This window comes from Ammodytes marinus, assembly GCF_949987685.1.
Source record: "Ammodytes marinus genome assembly, chromosome: 5".
Classification (NCBI taxonomy): Eukaryota; Metazoa; Chordata; class Actinopteri; order Uranoscopiformes; family Ammodytidae; genus Ammodytes; species Ammodytes marinus.
Genome location: NC_137234.1, coordinates 21,912,419 through 21,939,707, shown reverse-complemented (window position 1 = coordinate 21,939,707; position 27,289 = coordinate 21,912,419). Strand labels below are relative to the sequence as shown.

The 27,289-nt window shown below is 41.3% G+C and overlaps 1 protein-coding gene across 1 annotated transcript; it reads right to left on the bottom strand.

Moving 5' to 3' along the window:
* Nucleotides 1-1,352: 1,352 nt before the first annotated feature.
* polr3b (polymerase (RNA) III (DNA directed) polypeptide B) lies at nt 1,353-27,289 on the bottom strand. The gene is made up of 28 exons (XM_080028372.1): nt 27,146-27,289; nt 26,805-26,837; nt 26,230-26,286; nt 26,081-26,145; nt 25,909-25,984; nt 25,432-25,532; nt 25,060-25,151; nt 24,860-24,977; nt 22,225-22,333; nt 21,344-21,466; nt 18,668-18,784; nt 18,450-18,587; nt 17,129-17,290; nt 16,453-16,653; nt 16,197-16,359; nt 13,532-13,685; nt 13,225-13,299; nt 13,007-13,105; nt 12,746-12,873; nt 11,400-11,609; nt 11,075-11,233; nt 8,285-8,402; nt 8,035-8,177; nt 5,274-5,377; nt 3,873-4,039; nt 3,573-3,686; nt 2,732-2,905; nt 1,353-1,845 (listed from the first exon to the last, which is right to left on the bottom strand). The coding sequence occupies exons 1-28, from the start codon at nt 27,215-27,217 to the stop codon at nt 1,716-1,718; spliced, it is 3,402 nt and encodes a 1,133-aa protein (XP_079884498.1). The 5' UTR covers nt 27,218-27,289; the 3' UTR covers nt 1,353-1,715.

Below are 27,289 nucleotides of genomic sequence, written 5' to 3'. Positions count from 1 at the left end.
GGGAGGGCTCTGATGGAGTGCCTGAGAGCTGGAGAAGGGAAAGCTGTGATTAGAATATGAATGGAACCACAGGAGAGGGGGAGAGGAGAGGGGAAAGAAGAAGGGAGAGGAGAAAGGCGGATTATGGCTGAATTACTCACTACCATCATGGATAGCAAAGGAGGACTTTCTCCACCAGTGTGCAGGCGTGGGCACCACCACCACCGCCGCTGCTGCTGCTGCTGCTGCTACTACTACTCAACGACACAGAGCATAGACACATGGGGGCACGTGTGGGACAAGATCACATGGGACACCGTACACGTAGAGATATACTTTATTAAAACAGGCATCAGTACAGACTCGTACCGTGAGAACAAAAAGTTGCTGGAATGCTTGCTGGTTGCTTTAAATAAAAATCAACCAGAAAACTGCAAGATCGTTACAGGAAATGATTTTGAAGAAAAGACCAAACAAGAAATAAACTATAACAGCACATTAATGACACAATATTTAAAGACCTACATGATTCAAAGCACTGCAGTGACCTCACAGGAGGATATAATTAATTGGAGAGAAGGTGGAGTCTGGATCTCCTTAAGTGGACAGCCTTTTATTTTTCTTCTCTATCTTGTTATCTGCTTATTAGAGGCTCATAAAATAGGACAGGTGCAGCCACCAAAAGAGCCTCTTCCACCCTTTCTATTCTCACACGCCCTGCCCGCACAAACGGATGTGTACTGCTTTTGTTCAGTGAAAAGGCCCAAATTGAGTTGTGTGTGTATGCGTGAGTGGGGGATATGTTACGCTACAAGCGTTGCGTTGGTGGATTCAGAGCAACTTTCTCTTCTTGTTGACATGACTGAGGGAGTTGCTCTGTGTATTTTTTCTATACGTCGTCACTGAACAATCAGTATTGATCATCCAGTCTGCTTATCACACGACATTTTCTCATATGGATTGTAAATAAAAAAATCTAGAAGAAAACTCCCGTTGGTTTTACGAGCAGCCAATTTGTTTCTAAAAGATTTACACAAGGCGGCAAATATGTGAAAAATTCAACCCTTAATATCTAGTTTAATAATAGCTCAGTGGTAATTCAATATAAATTTTATTTTCAATTTAAAAAAAAGAGTTGCCTTAGTCTTGTAATATTGTAAAAACAGAATGTCTCTGTGTTTGGAACTGCTGCTTGGACATAAGACGTTTAATGAAATTATCTTGGGCTTTTTGAAATTGTGACGGCCATTTAACAAAATGTCCTGACATTTTTTTAAACAATAACAATCAAGCGGGGGAAAATTCAATGTACACTGCTCATGGACAATTGCTTTTTGTTCATAAAGTATTATTACTCATGCTTGATCAAATGTTTTATTTAGATTTTAGACAATTTTTACAAAGCACCTTTTTTAATATGTGTAATTACTTTAAGAAGTTAAAGTAATCAAATAGTACCACACACAGCAGATGGTTAGGAAATAGTCTTTTTGTGTTTATTATGTACACATAGAAAAAGAAAAACGGTGAGAAAGTATACAAATAACTTCACATTGTTTTGGTTTTTAAGCACCAACAAAAATGTCAAAATACTCTTTTTAAGCTGTCACCTGTTTCTTTCTGCTCTTTCACAGCCCTAATATCTCTTACAAACTCATGCGTTTGAGATTTTGTAAAGGATCTACTTAATTCTAAACCTTTCACCCGTACAGACTGCGCTTCTGTCCCTGCCATGGTCAATCGTTGTAGCGCGACAGTTTTAGTCGAGGGATGATGTTCATGGACTGCAGCTCCTGGAACAGCAGCTTGCAGGCATACGGGATACGCAGCGAGGAAACATGGCAGGAAGACTTACAGTAGTGACACCTGGAAGATAGAAAACTGAGAATCAGACCATAGACAAACCAGACAAATAATGACCATCAGATCTGAGGACTTGAAGAAATGTGACAGTGAGCAAATATCAATGCATGCTTTGCAGAGTTTATAGAAAAAAAAACCCAGACTAGACTGTATCTGAACACATCCGGTTTCTGGCTCCATCATCAAGGCTTGACGACAGTTTCTGGTCTGCACTTTAATATGCCATGTTTTTACATAAACTAAATTTTTTAGGCATTAGCAACAGCTCTGAGTATATAAGGCAGAAACCAAATTGAGGAAGCCAATGTAGGCTTGCGAGTTGATCACATCAAAGTCTTCCCAAGTACACATGCCTCCCCTCTAAAATTATCATCTCAAGTACAATAGTTTGTATGGTGATGGTGGCGCTAGAGAACAGGTCAACTCACTGATAGGTTTCATTATCAAGGGGTTATTTATGTATTCAACAAATAAACAAAAAAACTTGGTCAACTATTTTCTGTAAATCATTTTCTGGAGGCAAATATCCCTGGGGTCAGATTGACCCCAAGGGTGAAATGTGTTAGTAATATTTGAGGATAACAGGAGGGTTAAATAATTAGAATGAATTAAATGATTACCATATTTATATCACCATAAGTACCAAATTACCTATTTTGCTTAAGTAAAGTCCTTCATGAAAAAGACAATGCTACACCGAGTTTCACATTAATGCACACTGCATCCTGCTAGTAAATCTCAAAGCTGGGACTTCTGTGTTCCAGGTGTTTGTACAATGCCTCTGCAAACCTTAATAGTGCACAAGCACCTACGTTTATCTAAAAGGTTGGCCTGTGAACTGGTTTCCAGTGGAAAAAAAAGATCAACAGAAAGGTGAACTTCAATTTACCAGCCAGAGTATCCCAACAGGCCGCACTGTCCACACACGTCCACCTCAAAGGCGTCACTGGAAATCATGAGGCGCTCCAGCAGTAACATGCTGGCTCCGTAGCCAATCAGACAGTCGCGTTCCATCTCGCCCAGACGCAGACCTCCGTCCCTGGAGCGGCCCTCTGTAGGCTGCCTGACAGACACATTCAAGAGATACAAACAGGTCAGACAGAGGCCAGTAGTTTGTTCATGTTAGCCTGGTAATCCAGACCTGCCACTGGCAAATTTAAATTTGCTCAGCTTAATGGTCTGGACACAAACCATTGGAGCACATTAACTATGTCGGAAAATTCGGAGCTACCAATCGTACTATCTGATATGGCCGGTCAGAGCCCCATTTATAGGGCTCTGGGGCGGGCGTAACTGGATGACGGCAGTGCTGTGCATGCACAGTTGAAGTTGTGATAGTAAACAACAAAAAATGGCTGCGGAGTGCGGATACGTTGTTCGAGTATGAAACGGCTTTGGCCTTGACACTAACGATTTGGAAGACGGCACACAAATCTTTCATTATCAAGAAAGATGAATTTTGCCGACGATCACGGCAGAAGTTTAATTTACCAATTAGCCCCGCTGTTTGCTAAACGAACAGGGCTGAATACGTGACCTTGTTCATTGCTGCGATTGGTCGTAGTGCTATGGTATTTGAAATGCATGCTTTGGTACCGCCCCTTGAGTTGGGAAGGTCTATTGCTCGTGGCCAGACCCTACATCGTTCTAGATGTGGTTCTGGATTTCGAGGCTACAGGCCTTCAGAAACTTTACAAGAAACACAACATCATCACAGGAGTAGTTCTTACCTTGTGAGAACAGCTCTTGGGCCACGGGCTCTGGCGTGCATTTTGTCAAGGACCATGTGCTTCAGTTTCTGATAATACACTGGTCCAAAGTAGATATAAGCCTCCAGAGGTTCCCTGAGGAGAAAAACGGCAGTCGAACATCAAATCTAACATTAATGTACCTATAACTATCATCAACATTACAATACTGGATAGCTTCAATATGATTTTTTTTAAACAGTCTTTAATAAAACCAACTTATAAATATGGTTTGTTTTGGAAAACAAAGTATTTAATGGGATGGAGGATGATCTCTATTACCCAGTGATTCCTGAGGTGACAAAGTCTTTTCCCTGGTAGTTGTATCCATAGCGGATGAGATCCTCACACACGTCCTTCACCTTGCTGCCTCCAAAGGCCGTCCCGTAGTGAAAGCGTCCGTCCAGGACTCCCGCCTTCCCAGCCAGCAGTTCAATCAGCTTTCCAACCTGACAGCATTAGACACATTTTTAAGTCCACTCAACAATGGATCATAACATACATCTTCTGTGATTTACACTCTCATGGCAGCCGATGTTGATATTGTGGGTGAGATTAGATTACACATCGTGGTCGGACAAGCAGTGTAAGGGTGACTGATTTCAACAATTACTCTGAGGTCGCACCCAGAAGACCCCTGACCCGTCACATAAAAGGAAACACCTACTCTCATTTCACTCTTAGGCCACAGAAACATCCACCCGAGCCAAACATTTCTGAGCCTTTTCCATGACAACCAGAGCGAGCAAACACGCTGGTACTGACAACTTCAGCAGTAATCATTCACGTTTTTACAGTGTAAAAGGACAAAAAAGCAGGCGGGGAACTGGGGCCAAGTTCCATGTCATTGGCATTCAGCACCATCCTACAGTTCACATGTACTGCGCACGTTTGATAAAACTTCCACACACTGCTACAGGCGGCGGCGGCGCTGGCAGCCGTCTCCAGAGCAACAGATATCCGTTTGTGAGCAGTTAGATTGCTGCTTAGCGGCGTTAATGGACGTGTGCCCTGGAAGCCAATGATAACCCAGAGAGGCGAGGAGCAGGGATAATGAGGGTTTTGTCTCAGAAGAGCCGACCCAAACTTATGAAGAGCGACGGTCAACACAGAGACTGAGGTGATTTAGACTGAACTCAACAAATAACAAAAGCCTACAGGGTTGGGATTAGGTGTCAAATTAGCAAAGTTGCACCAAAGAAAAAGTTGATTGGACCGACATGACAAAAAATACACGTGATCATTTTGATAAATCTATTAGTGAGTCACTGTTTAAACACAAATGCAGAATATTTACTGATTCCAGCACCTCAATTGAGATGATATGCTGCTTTTCTTTGTCATAAATGATAGTAAAACTGAGTATCTTTGGATTTTGGACAGTTGGTCAGACAAAACAAGACACTTGAAGATGGCACCCTGGGCTGTGGGAACTTTATAGAGCATTTTTTATAGAGCAAACTGGATCGATTAATAAAGAAGATTATAAACTCATTAATCAAGTGAAAACAATCACCCCTATATTGAATACATCATCATAGTTATAGTTAGGGGCATGTTACAGTCTTTTCTGAGTTTTTATAGACAAAATTATTTAATGATTTAGAGTGAAAAAATACTCATGCAGGCGAATCCATAATGAAAATGGTTACGTTTTCGTTGTACAGTTGTGAGAAATCGTACCGTCATTCTTGAGGGATATCCGTGAGGGTTCATGATGATATCTGGACAGATTCCCGTGTCACAGAAAGGCATGTCCTCCTGTGGAACGATTAGGCCACAAACACCTGACGTGCAAACACACACATACCAAAAAATAAATGAATTGTACATTGCAGTCAATGCACACATCTGAACACACACCATTATGAACAGATGAAGCACAACAAGTGATTTTAAATGGATGTGTAAAATGAGTACTTTAAGTGATTAGATGATCTACAGAATTAAATCATTGTTTTTTGGGTCATCTATCAACAATTGCATGACATGTAGCTGGTTTAAGTTAAGTCTTTATATTGTGAATTACACACACATGCAAGGTGAGTCACACACATTGCAATCAAAATTACATTTAGCTCACCCCTCCTACATTTCTAAACACACACATGCAGTTCTACATATATTGCATAGGGACTTAGACGAAGGTCTGGAGCGGGGCCGCGCCCCTGGAGCAGTTTTTGGGGTTAAGTGTCTTGCTCAAGGACACATGGTAGAGATGGTGGGCACCGTAGATGTAATACCAGCCACTCTAGTGTTACAAATAACACCCTCCTGTCCGGTGCCGGGGATCGCTGACACCGGTTACTAGGCGGCCCCCTTACCTCTAGGCCATACTACCACCAAGGCCATCCTACCACCAGTATGGTTTCAGATCTCTTTCAGATATTTTCTTACATATTCGGATCAGATGATATTTGCGTTTTGGACTGTTGGCTGGGCAAACCAAGCAATTTTGCAGACATCCCATGGGGCCTTCAGAACTTGTGATGCTTATTTATCTTTATATTTTAAAGACCAAATTATTTATATATAAAATAATTAAGAGATGAAAGGAAAGACAATAATTGTTAGTTGCAGGCATATCTTGGAAGTTTAGCCAAAATGTCAACCAAAAAACTTCTAGTAAACTTTTTGTTGTGTGATTTGCTGCTGGGAGGCTTGGTGTGGACCTCTGGCGCAGCATGACATTTACATGCTCATGTGTAGGGACAGGGTTGTCTTTTGATTCAAATGACGTGGGGGACAAGCGGCCTGGTAGCCAGGAGTTTAAGTGTGAGAGCAAATGTTTGCTGAGGGGCCGAAGCACTCTTCCCTGGCCAGGGCAAACAGATTGTCGGCCCATTTGCAAATGAAAAAAAGAGAAGGAGGAGAGAAGAGAAGAGAAGGAGTGCAGGAAGTGAAGAAAGGTGCTTAGCCTGACAGGGAGACCAGGATTACACATCCATGACTCTTAGTTCAACTCAGAGGAAGTGGAGGGGATCAACTGGAGAGGAGAAATTGAATCGGTGCACGTGGGAAAAATTCACTATGAGCCGACCAGTCTGCGACACAGCAGACTGTTGATGCCTTACAGGATGTAAAACAGGATGTTGACTGGGAACAAGTGCAGCAATTTACTGGAAAGTCATCCAACAGCAGGAAGAGGGTGAAAAGAAAAAGAGAAAAGGCGAATGCGTCAGGGCCAGAAGAAGAAGTAAAAAAGGGGAAAAGAAAAAGAATGACAAGGCAGCAAAAAAAAAGAAAAAAAAAAGTTTGAATATCTGTAAAAGTATGGTGTAAAAGGAAAGAAAGTGGAAAATGGAGGAGAAGGTGAACGGAAAAGATTCAAAGCGAGAGAGAGACACTAGTTCCCATAGCAGACATCCTCGGTGTTGTTTGTTTTGTGTGAAAGTGAATGATAAAAGAGGCATGAAATCAGCAGAGAAAGGCAAGACAACAGCAAGGGTCCAGAGCCCTCCATCACAGCTCATACAGCTCCACGCTGGCGGCTCACACAATGGGCCCCTACTACTGACAACCCCTCCACCTCCTTCCCCACAGCTGTGTGTGTGGGTGTGTGTGTGTGTGTGTGTGTGTGTGTGCGCGGTAAATAATTAACTTATTCTGCTCTGTTGACCAGGACTTATGAGACTAGCCATGAGTTACTGGGAGATCTATTGCTGTTCTAATAACATACTAAAAATCTTGGTTTAGGATGCAGTTCAAACTTTTGGTTTAAAAAAAAAAATTGAGAAAATGTGGTTATTTCTAAATTCAAAAACAAAGACCCCATTGCAGGGAAAAAATGGCTTCACAAGCATTTCTTATAACACCTCATCCTGACAGCAAAAAAGCTCTTATTGAAACTATACGTCCATTAGCTGCACATCTGGGAGTTTCCATCCAGATCTCCTCCAGCTAACCCCCTGGCGACCCCTCTCTCTTCGTCACTATCCCGAGACAGAAGACATTGTCCCATCCTGAGCTGACCGCCCAGTGGCCACCGCGTTAATGAGGAGAGTAAATTATGCATGGCGCCAGTTAGCTTTTTGATTAAAACATCATACAGGCTCTCTATAGGGGAGGTGCTGCAAAACAATGGAGGTTGTAAACACTTTTTTTTACCCAGTAGCAGCAGAATACTGCTGGGGTGTAATAAATTTGCATAGTCTGGCACTGGACAAAGAGCCAATTAATTGAAAAGAGCTCTTGAAAGATGAGGACAGGGGGGCAGTGACAGAGCAACAACCACCGGGACTTGACTCAACAAATGCTGCCGCACAGAGACGACCAAAGGTTGTGGTTTTTTTCTCCCCTAGTCATTTACAGTCATTCATGACAGCTTAAAATGTAGGGCTCCAAGTGGTTATTATCAATACGAGCCTTTGCATAATGTATATTTAGGTTTGAGCTCAATATTCCCTTCTTTTATCAGAGAGGAGAGACGGGCTGACGTTGGCACCTTTCTGTCCGTGACGACTGCTGAATTTGTCTCCAATCTCTGGTCTCCTGGTCTGTCTCAGGAGGATCTTGATTAGGAAAGCATCTTCAGCGTTGGACGAGATCATGACCTTCTCAATGTACGAGTCTGTTGAGCCCTTATAGCTGCAGAGACAAAAACAAGGGAATAGTAACGGTGGTTCCAACAGGTGGGTTACATAGCGAGGGCTGAGGGAGTGAGATGTGGGCAGGTGGGTCTGAAGTGCTCTCACCTGATGGGCACATCTCTGTACTGGGGCTGGCCTGGCTGGGTACTGCCCTCCAGTGGTGTCTGGGTGACAGTTGGCATAGACTTGTTCACCAGCACCTGCTTGTTCTCCACTTTCTCACCTGTACGCACACACAAAAAGATTACAGTCCATCACAGAGTTCAGATGGCCTGGCCACATTATAACCTGCTCTTATATGATATGACCCAGCTTTTTATAAGGAGTTACCTGTTGACCTTTTTTTTTTTACTTTCTGAAACTAAACAGTCTAAAATCTGGATGAAGTTGTGAACGACAAGCAGAAGAGATATGCATGAGTTATTGATTTGTTGAAAACCAAATATATATGACCGGTTTATTGTGACTTTGATGATAAGCATATCGTTTTACCTACAAAAGTATCTGAACCAAAACAATATGTACAACTCAGCTTCTACAGCATGGCTCACAGCGTGTTGTCTTGTATAAATTGAGACAGAGTATTTTACCAATTTAACTGACAAGTACATTTATGTTTGGGAGTGATTTTAGATGCCACATTGTTTGACAGTGCTTGCTGCTAAAACGTTACCAATTAAAGTTAGACAAGCACGTAAAGTGTGCCTATTAGCTCATTGCCCCATGATAGTGTCCTCCTTTGTTTTGAGGCGATTGTGTGATGTCAACAGCCAGACACTCTGCTACTGTATGTTGTAATGCCATTAGTGAGTAATGGATTGAGATGTTTTAAAGGGCCCGATAGCATGCATCTTTCTTTCTAAAACCTTCATTACCTGCGGTCATTTTCTCTAAGGAGCCATAAAAACACTCAACCAAAACAGTGACCCACCTCTTAAAGCAGCTCCGAGTAACATTTAAATATATTTTAAACAGCCTCATGTTTCCTCACATAATCATAAATTACCTTTAACAGCAAACGAGACCGTCAGTGCAAAGAAAGACGTTTTTATATAGTTTTTATTACTGCATTTGGTCTGGTCGCACACCCAGTCCGATTTTCAGTTCGCTCGTGCAGGCTCTATGGTCATATATCCGTATATGGGTCGCAGATTTCAGTGTGGCGCAACAACGCGACTTGAGAAGCCTATCCCTCCAGGTGAGGGAAGGGGAGCGGGAGCCTTGTTAGAGACAGTTGTTTGTCGTCATAATGACTGATAACGGGGCTGAACCATCAAAGAAAAAAAAGAAAATGCAATGAAGAAAAGCTAAAAGGGAGAGATAGGCGGGCGGGAGGGCGTTGCCAAGCAACGTATACACAATTTCACAGGAGCGAACTAGACTCCTAAATGAATGAGCGGTAGCCTACTAAAACAAAGTTTACTTCGCCTCACCAGCATCATCAGATGACCATTATTCATCTGAAATAGTCATTATTTACAACAACATAAACACATTACCTCATCGTGATCCATACTAACTGCCGTCTCTCGTTCATTCGCTTTCTGTGAGGACACGTAATCTTTCAGCTCCGTGAGAGGTGACACTGCATCAACTCATTGCAATCAGGTGTGTGTAGCACTGACTGGCATTAGTTGATGCTGTGTCACTAACCACTCTCATGGAGCCGAAAAGAGTCCGGTGCCCTCACACTTTCAACACACGGACATGCACTATATTGCTTCCTGATCATTTGAATCTCGCACGCCCAGCACGAGCTACAAAACAGCTTCACGACAGCTGGCGTCGTAAAAATACTACCGCTTTTGTCCAAAGGGGACGCCAACGTGCCATGTTACTCGTAGTGGTGTTTAATATCAAACACATCACTTCATGGACATTTAAGAAGTTCACAGCAAGTAACAGGGGATTTTAAGATGTAAATCAGTTAAGATGTGCCAGGATTTTTACAAGTTTGACACAATCATGCTACACAAAAGGCAACGCAACCCTTATGTGCAGGAACTGAAAACAGGTACAAATACCAACATGTTATCACTGAAAAAGTATAATGAAATACAAAATCATCATGTGGGGAAAGTCCGACACAAATCTAGGTATTTAATTTTTCTAGACATTAAATATTTTGCTCTGTGTTGACAGCTGTTAATAAAACCCAGGGGAAGATGTCGATTTCTGTGAAATCTGCATTTATAGGCCCACCTCATGTGACGTGACGTGATGAAGTTTCAGGTTGTGTCTGCTGCTTTCAAGGGCATGAAGCTGCCGTTCTTTAATATCATATGAAAGGTCTTTTTTTTCTTTTCTTTTTTTTTTTTGCAATTCTCTGTTACATAGCCTATCAAAGGACTTCAGATATGGCAACATCTGATAGATAAACATTCTGTTAAGTAGTGTCCCTAACCACTCTCATGGAGCCGAAAAGAGTCCGGTGCCCTCACACTTTCAACACACGGACATGCACTATATTGCTTCCTGATCATTTGAATCTCGCACGCCCGGCACGAGCTAGAAAACAGCTTCACGACAGCTGGCGTCGTAAAAATACTACCGCTTTTGTCCAAAGGGGACGCCAACGTGCCATGTTACTCGTAGTGGCTATAAATAGAACATCTATTTATTACCTATATCTATTTGGTTTGGAGAAATTAATTTGAACCTTTCCAAATGTGTTTCAATAGCAATTATAATTATTTCATGGGGCCTTAAACATCTGCACACTGACTTAACAAGCCAACATCATTAAAATGCTAAGATGTAAAACACTGCAAATCAAATCATCACTCCAATCAATGTGTACATTTTGGGATGAATCATTGAATCAATAATACATTCCGACACGTTTCTTTGAGCAGCAAGGCATGCCGAGTCTCTTCCACTCCTGCTGGTACTCACCGGGGGAACATATTCCGTCAGCATCCAGGATGCTGTGCCTCCAGATGGGCTTTCGTGTGGCAGCATCTAGCATGGGCCCCATCACCTTGTCAAAGGTCTGGTTGGTGTAACGTCGCAGAGTGCACTTGGCATTTTTATAGACGAGGCATCGGCCAAATCCTGGAGGGACATATAGAGAATAGGGTTTCAAAGTGTCTGCTACCTGAACAGGTTGTTGATGTGCAGTCATGTTGTAATAATAAAGTAAATCCAATAAAGATGAAAAAGATGAAATTTGGTTAGACTTCAACAACATGTTCTCCATCATTGCCAGACAAACTCTCACCTCTGTCAAGCGAAGCTTTGTTGAGGACCAGAGCATCCTCAATATCATAGCCACTGTAGCTCATTACAGCCACAGTGGCATTCTGACCTGCAGGCAGCTTCTCAAAGTCAATTATCTCGATGGTTTTTGTTTTGACCATGGGCTTCTGAGGATAGGCCAGCAGGTACATCAGAGTGTCGATACGATTCCTCTGGTTGTAGCCAATGGTACCTAGAGAGAGGAGACACCGAGAGAAACGGAATGACGTCTGTAGGTTGGGTAGAATTTAATGTCACTCACTCGTTGATGTAGAACTATCTTGTTAAGCGCTAACTCTTTATGTGTATCATTATTTTCAAAGTAACAGTGTCAACATAAAAGGTGTGAAACTATCTGTCAATCAATTCTTAGCAGATTAAAAGGTGTCTAATCATCCTGGTGGGAGGGTCGGGGGTGGTTAGCACTACGTCAGAGCAGCGCCAGTGGAGGAGCGAGTAGAGTTAGAGTTAAAGCCTTGCCTCCCTGGAAGCCTTGACATTTGTCAGATGCTATTACTTCACAATCAGAATACAAGCAGAGTCTATGATAATAGGCCCAAGCCACCCAAACAGATTTGCACATGTATAGGCCGGTCCACACAAAACAGACAAGCCATAGGATATTGGGCCAAATATAGTTCCAGTCTGTGTTTTTGTAATAATGGGGAGGGGGGGTGAAGGGGAGGAACTGACGGACAGAGGTGAAGCGGTGGGGTGGGGGTGACCGCAATGTTACCGATGTTAGCAGGGACGTTTGGGGAAGTTTTGGTTACCAGGGAGCTGTGGGTGTGCACTCAGTGGTCTTTTGCAGCTGAGCACACTGACCCCCTGAGCACAACCAGGGCAGACACAATGAATTGCTAATGACACTCTGGGTGACTGGCAGGGAAAGGGCCTCTGCACACACACAGCACAATAGAGGACCTACGCAAGCGCCCCATGTTTGATGTCCATGCGCATACACACTGAAACACACATAAACACACATAGGAAAAACACTCAATCACACACACACAAATGTATTCTGACAAGAAGTAGAGCAGAAGCAGAATTTGGTAGGAAACCAACCAGCAGACTGCTTGTATCTATACTGTTTGTTATTCTAATGTCCTTTTGTTCAATTTTAACTTGTACAAATGACACAAATTTAGATGGATTAAGAAACGTGTTGATGTAAGATTTAATTACCGTCAGTATCTGTGTTTGTCGGAATGCATGCACAGACGTAAACACTGCAACTGTGAGGAGGATGTTTGAGAAAGGATTTGGGATCTCAACAGCTTAACGACCTGCGTGCTGACAGAAGCTACCTGCTCAGATGAGCCTTACCCATGGCCTGCTTGCCCATAGCGCACTGGTATGTGTTCCTGGGCGACTGGTTGTGGTGGGGGTACGGAATGAGGCCGGCACAAACCCCGAGCAGCGTGAAGGGCTCGATTTCCAAGTGTGTTGTGGCTCTTTAGAAATAAAACACAAATAAAAAGAGGCTGTGACACACCAGCGTGTTGAATGATGTTTAAAAAAAAAATTATTATCTGGAAAACCTTTCCCCAGTTTCTAAATATATTGGGCGAATCATGTGTCACTCACTTCACAATCATGTGTTCATAGAGGGCGATCTGACAGTCATTCTCCTCATTGACATCCAGGTACTCCACCAGGCCCTCGTGCAGAAAGTCTTCAAATGTTCTGGACTCAGGAAAAGTGTTTTTTAGGAAAGTTACTAAAACAAAACAAACAAAAAAACCTAATCCTTCTCTTTTAGTTTATGTTAATCTGGAAATATGCTCTTAATGCGCCAGCCTTACCTGTAGCCTTGTGACAGATCTTCAATGTGTTTGTTTTTCACCATCGGCTGTCCCCTCTTCACTATGATGTACGGCCTGATGGAGAACAACAAGCAAGCAGAACACTGTCAACAACTACTGAGCACTTTTGACATATTCTTTGTTAATAAACACCGTCACAAAAAAGGGAAAAAACTTTTAGTGTACAAAGACATGGGTATGTTAGAGAGTTTTGATTAAAAAAAATTTGTCCAATAGCATCAATGGCATCATTTTAATACTTTTTTTTAATGCCTTATAAAAAAGGTCCAGGTCCAAACTTCCCCACCTGCAGAGACGTCCTCCATCAGAAGAGATGTAGACACAGCGGTCAGTCAAGTTGGTGGAGATGGACACAAACTCGTTGATAAATCCGGCCCTGCGCATCAGTCTGAAGGTGTGCACCAATTTAGGATGATCTCGAATCACACCCAGGATATTACCTGTAAACATAATAAAGGAATGGTGGGAAAAAAGATGTGAATATGTCAAATATGAGCACTGTCTCTATATGTATTACTAAATTTCAGGAGTTAATGGATGTCAATTAAGTTTAAAATTAAGACTACATCCGTCAGTTAATCAGCATTCTTTGATGTACAAGAACAGATATTTATCATTTGTCAGGTGTATTTATTTTCCTGCTTGTTTCTAAAGTAGGGGTGTAACGTTTTTCATAATAGATTAATCTGTCGATTATTTTCTCAATGTATCGTCAAAACCAATTAAAAAGTCTCATCAGGGACCAAATGTGACGGCTTCAAGTGAGTTGTTATTGTCCCACAAACAGTCTTAAAAACATGGTGTTACATATATATAAGACAAAGAGAAGCAGCCCATTTTTGACATTTGAGAAGACAGAAAAGTTTGGAATTTTGAAACAATTAATAAACCACAATTGCGGCAAATTAACCAACTAATGTTTGCATTTCTAGTCTAGAAAGAAGGAAGGAAGATCCAAATATGACCAAACATTGCAGCAACAAATTACTACTATTAATACGTTACTATGAGACTTAGGGCGCACTCACACTAGGCAAGTTTGCCTGTTCCGTGCTGCAGGAAGATTCAGCACGATTCCCCCCCTCCCCACTCTGGCCCGTGGTCACACTGCTCGTGGCCTGGGCACGATTGCACCTTGCCTACGTCACCGTGTGCGTTTAGGATTTGGAGCGTAGTCTACTTGTAGGCTATACGACTGTTTGTGAATATTTTCATCCGGCCAAATTTGCATCAAATATTCCACTTCCACATTAGAGCAACGAGAATCCTTAAGCTATTGTTTTTTTTAAAATGTAGCCTTGACGTAATAGGTCGCGGTGAACAGTCTCATATTTGTGCAGCACGCTGTTTATTATTAATATAACGGCCCGTCATCAGACCATACGTACCGGATGGTTTTATACACATCGATCGCTCCATCAAGTAATCCAAGTCAGAACTTTTTGTATGGGCAGAGATCTTTTTTTTTTTAAAGGCCTACTTCACCGGTTTGAATATGAAGGTGTATTGAATTCTGAGATCCTATGTAGTATAAATGTGCAAAAAAAATTAAAATCGGTTCATCCTAGCCTGAGAAAAGGCAGAAAGAGTGTTTTTTTTAACCCTATATTTCTCTTTCTCGTGACATCACAGAAAGAGAAATATAGGGTTAAAAAAAAACTTACTTTGTAAATATTACTGTGATGTCACAGTAAAAGACATCACAGTAATATTTACAAAGTAAGTTTTTTTTTAACCCTATATTTCTCTTTCTGTGATGTCACGAGAAAGAGAAATATTGGGTTAAAAAAAACACTCTTTCTGCCTTTTCTCAGGCTAGGATGAACCGATTTCAATTTTTTTCGCACATTTATACTACATAGGATCTCAGAATTCAATACACCTTCATATTCAAACCGGTGAAGTAGGCCTTTAAGTGTATTTATAAAGTTTCTTGTTAAACCTTAGTGTAGGCTACTGTTTCCTTATCACCGGGCCGCGGAGTCCCGTTGTGTGTTGTTATGGGTTCGTCTCCACCGCCATGCGTAAAGGCAGTATTATGACAGCTGACGGGAGGAAAAAGAAAAAAAATCATCTGACGAACGTGAGTGGTGGGCAATTCTGGTGCCGACTAGAAAGGCAGAGGACGTTAACGGACAATGCATCCTTAATAAATTCACTTCAGGAACGCCGCCTGTGCGCTTGCTTGTGCGCGTGTCATCTCATTAGCATCTGTACTTTGGCCACGGCACACCTCTCCCAAGTGTGCCGTGGCCAAGGGGCTGTTCCGTGCTGGAATACGGATGGCGTGGTCACACTAGCCAAACGTTCTAGACTTTATTATGCAAATGAGCTCGGGCACGGGGCCGCGGCCCTAGTGTGAGTTGCCCCTTAACAGCAGATTCTACTTGGGTTACAAACCTCACATCCACACTCTTTAAATGGAAAGGAAAAGGGAAACAGCATGTGTTTACAGTGATACAGTACTTTGCTGGTAAAAGCAGAGCCAAAGCTGCCTGCATGGGTTTGTTCATATCAAGTCTGACAGACAAACAACCAGAGAACAGAGGAGACACTGTGCTCTGCTGCCTCTGTGTGAGGGCACATTTGCAGTGAACGCACTCTGAAGGGCTTTGACACCTGCTGCTACCAACTAATTAAATGGTATGGCAGCTAATATAATTTGACAGTTATCAGTGGCGAGACAAACATATACAGTAATTAAGGGGCCAAGTTCTGACTCAAGAATAATACCTACTGCTGCCATAAAATTAATGACTTATCAGCCTCCCTGCGAAATACAAAATTGTCTTCTGTAAACTAAACAGAATAACTTCCCTTCATGTTCATAAGCAATGCATTCAAAACAGGGAGGATTAGTCTTTGCTTTTAAGTGATCTTAAGCAACAGCATCCACTGTTAATTCTCTTTGTGTTTATTAACGGTCTCTACTGGCGCGTAAGAAGTTTTACCATTGAGGAAGACGAGGAAGACGCTGGGGTAGGAGAGCTCCTCTCCACACAGCAGGTTGACGTCTTCCACTCCCAGGTTGAAGGCCAGTTTGACGATGGGACCGTCCTCCATGTCTGTGGTGATGTGGGTCATGAGAGCCAAGTTCTTCACCAAACCGCAAGCCTACGAACCAGAACAGATAGTTAACAGGGTAATGTTTCTCTGTCAGTCTATATTAAACAGTGGGTGGAGTGCAGCTACTGAGAGCTCACTCACCTCTCCTTCAGGGGTGTCGGAGGGACACAGCATGCCCCACTGTGACGGCTGCAGGGAGCGCGGCCCGCTGACCTTCCTGGTCTTCTCAAACTGGGAAGAGATCCTGGTCATCATGCCCAGAGCCGAGATGTAGGAGAGACGAGACAAGACCTGGGTCACACCCTGACGGTCCATCTTGAATCTCTTCAGAGACCAGTTGCCCTGTGGTGACAAAATTCACAAATTCTTTATTACCCTATCCTATGTATACTGTACATGTTCACGAACAATAGTTAAAAACAATTTGCTGTCCTAATAGAGATAACTTAATTTCAGGCGACAACACCAAAAATAAAACTCACCATCAAACAGTAGCAAAAGCCCTGATAAATTGCAATGGCACCTATTTATTTATCTGTTGAGGTATCTTTGTGACTTTACTCATACTTGCTAAAAATGTTTTCTTTATCAAAAGTAGCTCATGAAATTTTACATGTATTTTAATCAAACGCAAAAATGGATGTCTATTAAATCTAGAATATGAACGATATTGGGAGGGGTATGTTGCTCAAAAGGTTCTTCAGCAGAGATATTTGTCGTTCTAAGAATGTGAAACAGATTTCTAAAGGGGGCGAGATGTATTCTTTGCATCTAATCGTTTCTTCAAATATATGGTCTCCAACTTGCAGACACTCACAGTGGATATTGCATTGACCATGCCGTTGGTGATCTGATCCTGCCGCATGTGCTTCACAACGTCAAACTGAGCTGCTCTCTGCTTGGGGATGATCTGGTCTGCGATTTTCTTCAGTTCAGAGTTGAACTTCTTGAACAGATCTTCAAACAGCAGAGACAGGAGCTAAAAAGGACAGATCGGGAGAGAATGTCATTTCAGTGAAAGTCGTCATTGCATCTTTGCTTAGTCTCGACGATGTTCCGACATCAGTTCTTGTTGCTAGTCAGCGCTGCGTTGCGCTTACATTCACTTTTCAATAACTAGATGTGCCGGCTCACTGATAAGCCGGACCTGGCCTCGGTCCCAGGTTCCTGTCCTCGTTCACCAGGCCTACAGGAGGTAACCTCTCTCGACACCCCACCCACCCCGTGCATTAGCATACATCAAAACAAACAGGCAGCGCTGCTTAAAATTAATAAAGAAATTAAGCTTCCGTTGCGCAGCCGGGCCAATTAGTTGAATGTCAGGGAACTATAATTGGAGAGTGAGGAGATTGCTGGTGTTGTTAGTGTGTAAGCCCCCTATTGAAAGAGGACTCTGTGGCCCCCTCCTCCTCCCATCTCCTACTCCTTACACAGAGCAGGTTGGGGGGGGGGAATTAAAGGCCTTAAGACAGCAGTAATTACATTATCAGAGCCGGGCCTGCGGATTAGCTCAATCGCTCCAGTCAAGGCAGCAATTCTATTGTCACTCTGCTGAAAAATCCCCATGCTTCCACAGCCTCTGGATTTTGGTGCCACCGCATATCTCCCTCCTGACAAAGCCAGGCTGAAATACAGGAGGAAGGGGGGGACCAAAACAAAACAGGGAAAAACAAAGCTGAGGGAAAAATAATGAGAGTCTTATTAAAAGAAGGAGGCAGGAACAAAGATGCAGGTGAGAGATCAGGGTTGGAGCAGCCGCTGTCCTCTGGCCCAGTGCTGTGATCCATTTGCAATAAAGCATGGGGGTGTTATTTGTACCTTTCTATACGCATATTACTAACAAGCGTCAAGCCTGTTTTGTTTTCTATAGGCCCTATGAGAAAATGAATGGTATTCAAAACCTTTCATTAGACAGAAATGAATAAACACCCAGTTAAACAGGGTGCCTTTTAATGTCAGAAAAGAGCTGATTTATGATCTCCTGTGGACAAATTAACAAATAATCAGAATTTAATAGACCTGCCTGTTTTTGTCATGTAATGTGAAATGTAAGAAGAGTGAATGGCGGCTTAATTAAGGCATTATACCAATGAGATGACATGGGGGGGTGGGGGGGGGGTTTGTGATTCGAGGCTTACCTGTCCAGCCAACTCAAGACGTTTGTTGCCATAGTAATCTCTGTCGTCCACCTTGTTGTTGTTTCCTTGAGCCAGGATCACCCTCCGCACCATCACAGCCAGGTAAATACACTTTGCACGAAAGTTAAACTCTTTGACCTAGAGACGAAATACAAAATGATTAAAACATTGTGGAAAACACAGAGTTATCCATGATTATTGTCTGTCTGTTCACGTACAGGTACGTGTGTGAGGATAAGTGACGCCAACAGCTCCCTGGCCTCCTCCATCTTGGTCTTCTTGGGACCTCCCCACATGCGCTGTCTCCGCACTTTATTGCCGAGGTACCTGAGAGCCTAAGACACAGGGCAGCAGATACAGCACAATTCAAAACTGTTTGAAACCTGTTAATGTGAGTTGATTCTTTAGCAATAATTGATTGATTGATTCCTTAGTTTAAAGAACAAACATTTTTAACTGACTGCATTCCTACCCAATCAAACCTCTTCCACAAAAATAAAAACAAAGGGAAAGGGAAAAAGAGCCTCTTTGAATTCTAGCCAGTGAGGTTGTTAAAAGAGAGACGTTGTAAAGAATGTAATGAGGGAATTGTTAAATCATTAACATTCTGTAAAGTTTTAAATATGTCAGTCATCCACCTTTAAATTCTTTCATTTAACAAAATATTCCAAACAATTCTGTTATCTGTGATAAATGAACAACTTATATAAATAGTCTGAAGTTGGATTTAACTGCGGAAGTACCGACTCAAAGAATGAATGACATATCTAGGGTTCATTTGATGCCAACTTTCTGTTCCATTATTTGTTTTTTAGGGGGAATTTGCCCATTTTGGACAGAAGATAAAAGTAGAAAAGTGACAGATGAGGAGAAAGAGAGAGGAAGGTGACATGACCGGGAGTCCACGGGAGATGTTGCGATAACATTGTCACAGTCTTAGACCTCTTGGCCACTAGGATGACCCACAGCTGTTGATGCTTGACAGTTTTGAAACTTGATGCTACCGACAAACGTTTTTAGAAAGATATTGAGGTTTGACCCCCCCAGCTCCGTTCAATAGATAAGACAGCAATATATCCATAAACTGCTGGATTTAAAGGCAGGTTCAAAATCTGTTTGAAGCTAAGATTATTGTAAAAGGATTATTTTGTGTGGAATTCTCTAGAAAGGGAAGACAATGCATGTATTGGGTGGTGGGAGGTCAAGCAAAACCAAAAGGGCATAATGCACACGCACGCACACATGCACACACCTGAGTCAGTGTGCTTCTAGAGCCAACTACTGAACTATAAAAAAGGTCAAAGGTTAATGAGACTGAAGCCTTTTTGGAAGACCACCCACCCTGTCCCCCAAAGTGCACAAAATATGTATACATACAATTTTTAACCGGAAAAATAAGATGAGTCAAATTTGGTTTAGGCAGATTATTTATCATAATCTGATAACAATGTTTCTTAAGCCTTATCTGCCTTTAATTATATAGATTTAGGCGTCATTGTGCACAATACAATGCCCCAATGAATACCATGAAAAGACATCATGGAGGCAGGCAGACATAGGAACACGAGAGCTGCGGTGACCGGTTGCTAGGAGGCCTAATATGGCCTCATCAATGCATCAGTGGTTCCTCTAACAACATAATCTTTATGAAAAACAAATTGGCCGATTGCATTCATCTGTAGATGTCAAAAGAAAACAGGCGGGCCTCCTGAATAACCCATGAAAAGCGCTACTTAACTGGCTGGTAAGACAAAACCTTAGTCATCTGATCACAGAGAGACAAAGAAAATAGCTTCTGTCAATAGGAGGCAGCGGCTTGTTTCCGTCTGTACAACAGCCAAAGTTAATGGGCACATTAGTGGTGGCTGATATTTCAACTTCATTGATTAGTGACTTCCAGCTTAATCATATTTCCATATGCTTCAAATTTCTGTTGTTTTAATTAATTATTCTGAAATTTAAAAACAAATTAAAATGGGTTTGGATGTTCCTTAAATTAATTCATTTCATTTATAGAAGATTTGGTAATTGATTTCAATATCATAATTTGTCAGGTTTTTCAAAATGATCCTGAGGAAAAGATGACCATTGTCATATTCATGCGGTTAGCTAAGCTTAGCATAGCACAAAGACTGGAAGCAGCGGTAGTGTTTGCTTGGTTCCATCCAACAGTAATAAAATCTGCCTATCTCAAAAGCTCTTATTCACATGTTACATCTTTGTTTTATCTGCAATTTTTTTTTAAATAACACATACTGGAGTGAGAGCGACAAGTTGTGGTTTTACAGGGGGTAATGTGACTTTCTGAGTCTTGTTGTCACATGAGGTTGCCAGGCAACAAGCATATACTCTAATAAATGGTAGATTATATAACTGTTTCCCCTGCTTCTAGTCTTTGTGCTAAACTAAGCTAGTGTGGTATGGTTCTTGTCAATTTCAGCGATAAAGCGAGTCATAATATTGTTCAATTATTATTATCCTTTTTCTAGACTTTTCCTGCCAGATAAATGCCCAAAACAACATTTTGTACAATTTATGATAAAAGTCTCAAATCGGGCTGAGATCAACTTGATGACAACAGGGTTATTTTCTCTTCCTCATTATTTGTTAAACACGATTAAATATATATATATAATCTGTAGTGAACTGAATATCAACAAGTTAACCCCTAAAGTTTTCAAACATGAGTTTCTTTTTGGTCTTCTTATTTTTATTCATATTTTTATCCTTTAATGCACAACCTTAAAAGAAAAGCATGAGCAGTCAAGGCTTGTAGATTTTGTAATATTGCCTTGAGAATTAAAGTTCCCTCCTGAGGCCAGGTATTACTTAAATGTTGTAAAGATGATTTCAACCACATCAGCCCAGCTCTGTCCCTCAGAGCGCTGAGGTACCTGAGTCTGTGTGAAGATCTGGGCCTTCTGACATTCCTCCAGGCTCGGGGCGAAGCTGGCCATGACGTGCTCCTCCGTACCGATCATCTGCACTATCTCCTGGTCACTCTCTACGCCCATACCCTGCGTGAATGACAATGAATGGCAAATACCGAATGTATGTAACTACCACATAGAGCCCTTATAGTTACAACTAGTAACTGGAACAATAGGTTAGCCGGGATGTGTGCATACAGAGAGGTGCACTGGGAGTGACAAAGTTGTCTGACATTTGCTTATGGAAATGTGATGCTGTGGGAACCGATCCGTCAGTCCCACACTGGATCTGAAGTTGTTTCTGCAGCTGTGGCCAAACACGGGGCGAGACGTGGAAGAGAAGTCACTCTGGATAAAAACAAAAGTGCACAGCAAACAGAGCGAACACACAAACTGTGTCCTGTGGATAATGATTTGGGCTCCAAACACTCAATGCTCATCATGAGCTGACATGTTTGGAGAGATTTGTCCTCGTGGGGGAAAAGAAGTTAATGATGCAACCTTTTTGCTTTTCAATGAAAGCAAAAAGGCAACACATGAAAATTAATCTGATAAAAATGTATTTAAAAACTGAAACTACTGACATATAACTACACACTTCACTGCAACAAAACCTCTCACCAAACACTTGTATCACTTGTGTGAAATCATCTATTACAGACCAATCAGGGGGCTTAAGTGAGTGCACATTAAAAGCTATCGTTATTTTGGAAACAAACAAGAAAAGTTTGCTTCAGCCTCAGGGGCAACAACATAAAAGAACAGCTTCAGCTGAAATTATGTAGTAGTCTTGTAGCACCCCCTACTGGATGCATGGTATCAAAATCATTATCAACAACTGTTACCTTGAATATTATGGCAATCGGGGCGTCCTCTGACAGCGTGTTGTGTCTCAGGTAGAATCTGCCTTGTTTGACAATCATATTAGTTCTGCTTTTCTTCTCATGAGTGGAGCTGGAGATAAAAAAGAATAAGAAATAAATATATGAGAACTTAAAATAATGAGAACAAAGGCAACATATAATATATACAGGTGCTTCTCAATAAATTAGAATATCATGAAAGAGCTCTTTTTTTAAAACTAATTTAATTCAAAAAGTGAAAGTTCCATATATTCTAGATGTATTAGACATCATATTTCAGGCATTTTTTTGTTTAACTTTTCAGGATTCCGGTTTACAGTTCAAATCCAAAATCCAACATCTCAAAATATTAGAATATTCCATAAGGCCAATCAAAACAAATATTTATAATACAGAAATGTCGCACTTTTGATATACGTATTTTCACTCCTCTACTATATACTTGGTCTGGGATCTTATTTTGCATGGATTATTGCATTAATGCGGCATGGCATGGTGATGATCAGTCTGCAGCACTACAGAAGTGTTATGAAGCCCAGGTTGCTCCGATAGTGGCCTTCAGCTCGTCTGTATTGTTGGGTCTGGTGTGTCTCATCTTCCTCTTGACAATACTCAACAGTCAACCAGTCACTAGTGGTTTCTGGCACTCTGGACAGGTGTCAAGTCTTGCTGGAAAAGGAAATTGTCATCTCCATAAAGCTTGTCAGCAGACAGAAGCATGAAGTGCTCTAAAATCTCCTGGTAGACGGCTGTGTTGACTTTGGACTTGATAACACATTGAACCAACAGCAGCAGATGACATGATACCTCAAATCATCACTGATCCTTATGAAACGTTGCGTTTCATTTGGAAATCAAGGTCCCACAGTCTAGAGGTACAGTGGAGGAGCACAAAATCCAAGTTGCTTGAAGACCACTGTCAAGTTTTAACAGTCAGTGATGATTTGGGGCACCATGTCATCTGCTGGTGTTGGTCCATTGTGTTATCAAGTCTAAAGTCACAGGCATCTATCAGGAGATTTTAGTGCACTTCATGCTTCCGTCTGTTGACAAGCTTTATGAAGATGCTTATTTCCTTTTCCAACAATACTTGACACCTGCCCACAGTGCCAAAACCACTAGTGACTGGTTGACTGACCATGGTATTATTGTACTTGATTGGCCAGACAACTCTCCTAACCTGAACCCCATAGAGAAACTATGGAGTATTGTCAAGAGGAAGATGAGACACACCAGACCCAACAATACAGACAAGCTGAAGGCCACTATCAGAGCAACCTGGGCTCACATATCACCTCAGCAGTGCCACAGGCTGATAGCATCCATGCCACGCCGCATTGAGGCAGGAATTCATGCTAAAGGGGCCCCACCTGAGTACATATGCATGATTATACTATCTAGAGGGCCAACATTTCTGTATTTGAAATCCCTTTTTTATTGATTTCATGTAATTTTCTGAGATTTTGAATTTGGGGTTTTCATAAGCTTTACACCATAATAATCAAAATACAACAAGTAAAGGCTTGAAATATCTCACTTTCCATGTAAAATGAGTCTATATAATATATTGGTTTCACCTTTTAAGTTGAATTACTGAAATAAATGAACTTTTGCACAATATTCTAATGTATTGAGCAGCACCTGTAAATGTCTTTCAAGCAACCTAAACAAGAGACAGTTTCAGGTATTGAAGGTACTTTCAATACCGTTTGTTGTGTCCTTTAGTGGCTCCATAGAGCAGTTTTTTATGAGTTATGTACATCATGGTGTCATTCCTGCCACTGGTTTTAGAATGTTCCACTTATGCACAGGTTTGATTTGCTGCAATAAGAGACGAACCATGTACCTTCTAAAAATCTGCATGGACATGCAAACATAAAATGGGCTTTTACGAGTGTCACTGAATGGAAAGAGAAACTGTTTGTCCATAACCTTAGTGGTTCATGGGGCCATGAAAGAAGTTACTTTATTTGGGCATTTTTCATGCTTTATTTATTGTGCAGAGAGACAGAGATGAAATGGGGCAGAGAGGGGAATGACATGCAGAGAACTGAGCACTGCTCTCTAAATTTTGTGTCCGAATATTTTTTGCTCAAAGTAAAAGTTTTAAAAGTTTAACCTGAACCAGACCTTTATTACTTCAAGGCTAAATCAACACACAACTCACACAATCTACTTCTTGGACAACATCTATCAGCAGCTATCTGGATGTAGATGATTAAAAATGCAAATGAAGCAAAAGGTAGAAATGAATGACCACAATTTGTAAACTCATTGACATGCAAAATGCCATGACATTGATACAATCTGTTTTTTTTTTGTTTTTTTTTTTAAAGATAATTTTTTGGCATTTTCAAGCTTTATTAGATAGTACAGAGTTGAAATGGGGAGACAGAGAGAGAGGGGGGATGACCTGCAGTAAAGGTCCACGGGTCGGATTTGAACCCGCGACCACTGCAACGAAGGCCGGAGCCAATATGGTACGCGCTCTATCCACTACGCCACCGGAGCGCCCCGATACAATCTGTTTTTAACTGAATAAAATAAAATAAATGTTTAAATCTATGTCACTGCCCTGAATTAAAGGTTTTGGGAGATTTCATTGTCGTCACAGTACCTGGTCACTGACGCTCCAACTGCACCCTTCCGGTCCTGCTCCACAATGATTCGATTCTTGGACAGCTGCTCTTGGATCAGAATGACTTTCTCCTGACCTTTAACGATGAAATAACCCCCTGTGGACAAATACAAGGAAAGGAATTATTGATCAGAATTCAACTATATTATTGCTCTCAATCTGTGAAATCCTTTGTGCACCTGGATCCAGAGGACACTCGTTGAGTTTTGAAAACTCCATGGGCGTTTTTCCTGTGAGGACACAGTTTGAGCTTTTCAGCATGATCGGCATCCTGAGAGAAGAAGAGTTGAATACATTAATAACAAGAGCATAAGAATAAGACTATAAATAATCCTATTATAAAGCTTGTTACTGTTGATTGTTTTAGATGAGTTAAGATGAGTAAAAGTAGATCTGTATTGGTTGGTAGTAAAGTTGTGTAAAAATGTTTGATACAGACTTAGAAAATGTCTCTCTGGTATTGTTAAGGTTAGACTATAAATGAAAGAGATGAAACCACCTGGGCAGGATGTTACACTGTGGGACACCAAAAACAAACAAATTATAATCACCTTCCAATGGGGAGCGCATTGCGGATGATTCTCTGACTGCCACGAGTGTACTCGATGTCCACAGTGATGGGCGCCGAGTAAGTCATGTCTCTGAGACGACACTGTGGAAACACACAGGGATGATAAGTTTAATGATCCGATTGAATCATATAAGTTAAGATATTTCCCAAAAACTTACTAAATATACTTATCAAGACAACAGCTAAATATCAATTTTAAATGATGCACTCGTTAATGTTTTGAGTATTTTAATCAATTAATACCTTTGTCAGTCAGTATTAAAAATCTCTCGCACTAAATGGCACACTGTCAAAAACCATTGTGACCAAAAAAATATCAAAACAGTTAAAGATGATATTCGGTCAATTGACTTATTTCCTCTAGTAAAAACCTATATTGAACAACAGCTTGACAAACTTGACTGCAGACAACGGTTTTATGATTCACATTAAAAACCTGATATCTTCTTCATCTTACCTCATGAGGAGACACCGGTCTGGTTACGTTGAAGCTTTCTTCAACATCAGGCATGCCCACGTAGATATTGAGGTATCTGCAGCAAATATGCAATATTTATATTTTCAAACCCTGAGCTTAAACTAGAGTGCTGCATGTTTGTCTTTGAATCGTCTGTGTTCATGCGACTCACTTCAGGTACCACATTGGATCAGCATCGCTTGTGATCTTCTCATTGGCTTTCATTATTTTCTTTATCTGTGAAAACATAGACATTCATGTTCACATAAAGATGCGTCTGAAGCGCTCACTCAGTCACTCGAGTTGGAGAAAGGCGCTTACCTCCACATTGATGAAATAGTTGAACGAGTCAATGTGCTGCTTCACCAATCCTTTCACCTAGAGAACAGAATGGACAGCTGGTCAAAAGACTAAAAGAAACGCAAATTGATAAGATACAGTTTTTGATGTATGTAGTGCTGAGGCATTGAGGTTGATAGGCTGATTATTAAATACAGGGCCAGTCTCTCATTAAAATGTCAGGTTAAAAATATTTGCAATATTTACAGCAAATGATCAACATAAATCCAGCCAGAATGAGAGTCCTCACACACTGTTCAGTGTTCACCTTAGCATCCATCAAGACTGTTTTAAGGCAAAATCTGATTTTCTTATTTTATTGGGGGGGTTTGACGTCATACATGGTTTGAATTTGTCAAACATTAATTTTTCCAAATGGAAGAAAACCAATCTCCTGTGTATTTTAACTATAAATGGTGATTTTTAAGAAAATCTCCTTTTTTGCATTAGGACTTATTTTAGCTATATGACTTCCAGGATTTACTGACTATATGAAGTATAACATTCTGTTAAATATTAGGGACACAGAGCAGGTGCATGAAGCAGATATGCGTTACCTTCAGGAAGGCTGGTAACAGTTTCCATTTCTCCTGTTAAAAGAGAAAAGATTAAAACAAGCAGTGAGTGTTAACAAGCAGTGAAAGCAATATGCATAAGACAGTATTTACAGACAGTTTGTATCCTGCATCATGAACAATGATTTGACATAATGTCTTCAAACTGCAACATCACAGTTTCTCCGACAAACTGTGAATACAAGTGACACACAGTCTGTAATTCAGGTCGATATACCCCTAGTCCCCTACACACTATGGCTAATGTTATTTATTTGAACAACATGCTAATCTCTTCTTCGCTCATGGTGTGAAACTTTCGTATTTTTGTCCTCCAAACTCACCGCTATGGTGTTGACAGGAGCCGCCAGCTCCTGAGGAGTCATGTCGCAAAACTCTCCTCCGAGCACCTCCATGATTTTGTTACCCTGGTCGGCTGTAAACACATTAAAATCTGCTCGTGCTGTTAAGTGTTGCTACACGGCGGC